The sequence below is a fragment of the Austrofundulus limnaeus genome, unplaced genomic scaffold (genome assembly GCF_001266775.1).
Source record: "Austrofundulus limnaeus strain Quisiro unplaced genomic scaffold, Austrofundulus_limnaeus-1.0 Scaffold2, whole genome shotgun sequence".
Lineage (NCBI taxonomy): Eukaryota > Metazoa > Chordata > Actinopteri > Cyprinodontiformes > Rivulidae > Austrofundulus > Austrofundulus limnaeus.
Genome location: NW_013952404.1, coordinates 175,318 through 181,111, shown reverse-complemented (window position 1 = coordinate 181,111; position 5,794 = coordinate 175,318). Strand labels below are relative to the sequence as shown.

The 5,794-nt window shown below is 41.2% G+C and overlaps 1 protein-coding gene across 1 annotated transcript in view; it reads right to left on the bottom strand.

Moving 5' to 3' along the window:
- The window catches only part of slco4a1 (solute carrier organic anion transporter family, member 4A1), a gene marked incomplete at both ends in the record, with an annotated part of 14,925 nt that overhangs the window by 7,181 nt on the left and 1,950 nt on the right, over positions 1-5,794 (bottom strand). Inside the window, 5 exon segments of the mRNA XM_014009523.1 lie at positions 142-412; positions 575-729; positions 3,922-4,033; positions 4,150-4,271; positions 4,553-4,643. Of these exon segments, the coding sequence (XP_013864977.1) occupies positions 142-412; positions 575-729; positions 3,922-4,033; positions 4,150-4,271; positions 4,553-4,643 (751 nt within the window).

Here is a 5,794-nt window from a genome sequence, read left to right as displayed (position 1 = left end):
ACTCAGGCAAGTGTTGGTGTTAGCCTCGCTCAGACAAGTGCTAGCATTAGCATCGCTCAGACAAGTATTAGTGTTAGCCTCGCTCAGACAAGTGCTAGCATTAGCATAGCTCAGACAAGTGTTAGCATTATCAATGCTCACCTGTTTCTCAGATGCCCTGCACTGGGTTTGTCATACAGCTGTTTGTACTGATCCAGCTGATGCTGCCCCATCAGATCGGACTGATACGGCGCCATGACACCAGCCATGGGCATGTTGGGACAGTGGAAGAGGAAGATGAGGGTGGAGAAGAGGCTGATCAAGGCACAGATCATGCAGAATCKGATGATGCCCCGACAGCGCAGGTTCAACTTCTTCACGATGTAGCCGCCCAGGAAGGTGCCTCCACCTCCGGCTGGTACCACCATGTAACCTTCATGGGGGGGAGGCCGAACAGGAAAGTTAAACTGTTATTTGTTGCTTATTTCTTCTGTAAACTAGAACGTTGAGCTTTTATGGTAGAACTCAAAKTTTAGTTGATTAAAAAGCACAAGTTTTCTGTCATTAACCAACCGTCTGTGTATTAATGACTCACCAAACAACATGGCGGCATCGGATGCGCTGATGTTGAACTGGGATTCTAAGAACTTTGGGCCGAAGGTGGACATGCCTGCGACAAGCATGGTCTCCGTGGCTCCGGCCAGGCACAGGAACAGGAAGGTCGGGTTCTTTAAGAGGAGCAGCACAGATCTGAAACAGACCAAGACAAGGTCAGTGAGAGTTTGTGTTTGAGGGAGAAATAAAAACCCTCTATGCTCTTCTTTTTTAATTAAAGTGATGTAACGAGTAAACAGATCCAAGGATTTTTACGTAATCTGCTGGGTAATCCGGTTCAATCCTCACAGGGATTAAGGAGTGATGACATCATGCCGTGGCTGTTAGGTTACAACTTTGTTTACTACTAACGAGTCGAGGCTCTGAACTCATGAGGGTTAGACCGAGCTGAACAGCGGTGCCCAGTCCTGGTCCTGGAGGACCACTGCAGGCAGGCATTACTGCTTCAGCAGGTCTTCAGGTTCTGCAGAAGCTTCTTAATCCCTTTATTCGTTCAAATTAGGTGTCGGAGGAGAGAAATATCTCAAATTTAGATGTTTCAGTGATAGAAAGTTAAACAGAAGCTTTCACATTGGTTTCAGATTTTATATGAAACTAGTTTAGCTGATTTTGCCTTTGTTTTTTTTTCTTGTAAGGTTTTCATTTATTACTCCTTGCATTTTGTAAATACTTGTTCATTTTGTTGTACTTTGAACATGTATTTTATGAAAATTTTAAGTTTCATTTATATACTTTTAGTTTTTTTATATACATATTTATATTTTTTTTTCTTTACTGCATTTTTTGTCTTGATCATTTTGCTGAATTTTGATTGTGTACATTAGTGTTACTGGTTAGAATAGTTTATTGTTTGTAGTTTTTGGTTAGTGTTTAAGTTATTTTCTACCTTACAGGAGTTGTTACCAGTTATAATTTGGAAATGTTTGAACATATCATTAAACAACATTTCAATATATTATTAATAATCATATTTTAAAATAATGATTGAAAACAAATTTGATTTGATAATAATAAAAATATTTATCAGATTCTAATTTTGCACCACGCCCCCAATGAACTAAGGTACCCAGTATAAATACAGGTAGAATTTTCTGCACCAGTTTTATAATTACATCCAGCATTTGCTTCTGTGTATCTTTTTATTGCCTACTTATGGTGAAATACCGTATTTATTCATGTATAATATGATCTCATGTATAATACGACCCCCCCTTTTTTGAGCTTAAAAAGCATAAAAAATTTAATCCTCAAACTACCTCCAATTTCATACAGACTTCAAGATTTTTCAGCCTTTGCAGTCTTTAAACATATCAGTAAAATGATCATTGGACTGTTCATTTTATTTTAACAACATATGTACTAAAAGGTATTTTGACAACAAATATACACTCACCGGCCACTTTATTAGGTACACCTGTCCAACTACTCGTTAACACTTAATTTCTAATCAGCCAATCACATGGCGGCAACTCAGTGCATTTAGGCATGTAGACATGGTCAAGACAATCTCCTGCAGTTCAAACCGAGCATCAGTATGGGGAAGAAAGGTGATTTGAGTGCCTTTGAACGTGGCATGGTTGTTGGTGCCAGAAGGGCTGGTCTGAGTATTTCAGAAACTGCTGATCTACTGGGATTTTCACGCACAACCATCTCTAGGGTTTACAGAGAATGGTCCGAAAAAGAAAAAACATCCAGTGAGCGGCAGTCCTGCGAGAGGAAATGCTTTATTGATGCCAGAGGTCAGAGGAGAATGGGCAGACTGGTTCGAGCTGATAGAAAGGCAACAGTGACTCAAATAACCACCCGTTACAACCRAGGTAGGCAGAAGAGCATCTCTGAACGCACAGTACGTCGAACTTTGAGGCAGATGGGCTTCAGCAGCAGAAGACCACACCGGGTGCCACTCCTTTCAGCTAAGAACAGGAAACTGAGGCTACAATTTGCACAAGCTCATCGAAATTGGACAAGAGAAGATTGGAAAAACGTTGCCTGGTCTGATGAGTCTCGATTTCTGCTGCGACATTCGGATGGTAGGGTCAGAATTTGGCGTCAACAACATGAAAGCATGGATCCATCCTGCCTTGTATCAACGGTTCAGGCTGGTGGTGGTGGTGTCATGGTGTGGGGAATCTTTTCTTGGCACTCTTTGGGCCCCTTGGTACCAATTGAGCATCGTTGCAACGCCACAGCCTACCTGAGTATTGYTGCTGACCATGTCCATCCCTTTATGACCACAATGTACCCAACATCTGATGGCTACTTTCAGCAGGATAATGCGCCATGTCATAAAGCTGGAATCATCTCAGACTGGTTTCTTGAACATGACAATGAGTTCACTGTACTCAAATGGCCTCCACAGTCACCAGATCTCAATCCAATAGAGCATCTTTGGGATGTGGTGGAACGGGAGATTCGCATCATGGATGTGCAGCCGACAAATCTGCAGCAACTGTGTGATGCCATCATGTCAATATGGACCAAAATCTCAGGAATGCTTCCAGCACCTTGTTGAATCTATGCCACGAAGAATTGAGGCAGTTCTGAAGGCAAAAGGGGGTCCAACCCGTTACTAGCGTGGTGTACCTAATAAAGTGGCTGGTGAGTGTATATCAGCTGTAGCAACATCATATGAATTCCGGCATTTTACACATAGTCCACCAGGAGGCGCCAACACAAAAGTCAGAGACTTCACATGAGATTTGGACCATCTTGTGGGGGAAAAGCAGATTACTTCCTACTCGCGAGCGCCCCCTCTGGTGGGGAAACATTTTTTTCAGGGATACAAACTTTTTCAGAACACCGGTAAACGGCAGCCATTACAGACGAACATGTGTTTGTTGTTGTTCGAGGAGCGGCTCGGTCACACACTGTCATTAGTTTGTTATCATTACTAAGGTGCAGGAATACTCCCCCCCCCTTTTTTTTTTTTCACATCATGTCTCCTGCCTGGATCTGTTATTATCTCGCTCTGAAGCACGGAGGAGTGTCAGAGGTGAGCTCGTTTCAACTGCTTTTTATGACGAGGTCTCATTTCTGGACTCAGGCATTTTGTGAATGAAGCCGATATTTCAGTTAAAATACATAAGTAAAAATATTTATCCGAGTGTAGTACTACCCCCCATCTTTATGGATGATTTTATGGATTTAATTTTACATGTTATACTTGAATAAATACAGTAGGTCCACAGTTACATATCCTGCTTAGGACCCCCAAACATCTAGTTCCGGCCCTGTTTCTGTCAACCAGAAACTTCATTAGTTTTAATCGATCCAACAAGAGATCAAGATAAAAAAAGATCATCCTTGGACCAGGAGAAACGTCTCTACCTCGGCATGTCTTTGACTGATTTTCCAAACTGGGGGTCCGAGGCCGTGATGTGGCTTCCATCCTTCAGCTGGTGGGTTTCAGACACCCGCATGTTCGTATGCTTCTGTGAGCCTGAAAGGGAAACACCGAGACATTTAGCACGTCCACAAACTCMAGTCTTTTTTATACAAGAGTTGTTTTAGTTGGAACCAAGTGTCTGTGATGGAAACGGTGGAAAGGAGCAGTACCAGGCAGCTGCCGGGGGTAGCCCAGGATGGGGAGGGCGACCAGCAAGGCAGCAGCTCCTCCTGCGAGGAAACCAATCCACCAGGCCCCGACCCAGTGAGGACTGTCTGGAGACATCTCTGTCCTGGAACACGTGAAAACCAGGTTTTAAACTGAACATTAAAAACATGAATCACAAAAGATTATCAGTTTTAATCAACTGAATCCAGTCCACCAGCACGGTGGATTAGTGGTTAGCACTGCAACCTCACAGCTTCCTGGGTTCAAGCCCTGGGTTGGACCTGAGGTCTTTGTGTTTGTGTGGGACACTTTATTTCAAACAAACTTCCGAAAACTTGTTATTTCAAACTAATTATGTTATTTCTGTTGAATTCTAGCTGGTTCTGCCAGTTGGAATGGACTCACGTCAGGTGGACGTCGGTGTAAATGTTGAGGAAGTAACCTCCCAGCAGGTAGCCGGCTGCAGGACCCACCACGGCTGCCGTGTAGAAGATCCCTGAGGGAACAAACAGAACCAGGGCGAGTCAGTACAACGACTTCCTGTTTCCTACCCACCTCCTGTTCTGCAGGTTCAAAGGGCCCCATTGTTCTGAAACGTGAAGCCAGAATGTTTGTTTCATAAAGAAAACAGGTTTGAAATCAGACTCTGAGGTTTGTGTTTGTTGGGACGGTGGTCTTGAATTACAGGCTGCGGTGGGAAACAGAAACACGAGTCTCAGATCAGGTCAGAGTTACGACGCTTCAGAATAAAACATAACGACAGAAGCTGTTGTGTTGATTTGTCTGAGCTGGGTTTAGTAAAAACAGTAAAAATATACATAAATAGAAGCTGGCTCATTCACATTTACACAAACTCTGAACAAGCAGCTGAAAAAAGTGTTTATTACTGAAGCCAGAATCTGACGGAGCTGTGTGCTGAAGATAGTTTGTCACTTAAGATTAGGAGAAATCTGTGACATAATAAATAATTTTATTGCAGTCTTCCTATTCAGCAGCATCTTGTGTGTTTCTGAAGATCACAGCATATCTGACAGACTGAGGTTGTGAAAATATCAGTTTATTGTTTATATATAAAAAACAACAAAACAAGTCCATTTAAATAATTAAAACTCTGCATAACTCAGTTTTTTTTCAATTTGTTCGTAAAAGTTTGTAATTATTATTTTATTATTTTAATAAATGAATAAAGGTCCAATTCATGATATTGGGGAGGTTGGATTGGCTCCCTCCATTTTACTAGGTGACTCTTATTCTGAAGGGGTTTGTAGGAAACCGGAAGTATAAATCACTTTTCAGAAAGTGACTTTAAAAGAAGAAAATGTCTTAAAAAACTTAACCTTTATATATTATACATTGACAAAAGTGGTAAATTGTTTGTTTCATAATATTAAACATTTTTGTAACTGTAGTTTAATTTTTATGTTGTAAACTATATTTAAAAATAGTTTTTCCAGCATGAATGTTCTGGAGAGATTAACATTATGCTAGCTGTTTCTATGGTGGTTTTATCAGCTAATTAGCATGATGCTAACACTTGTTTCTTGCAGAATATGGATTAATATTGATATGTTAAAGAACCAAATTAAATTTGGTTTACATTTGTATTATTTGCACATTTAGATTCAGCACAGCTTTGGTGGTAATTAC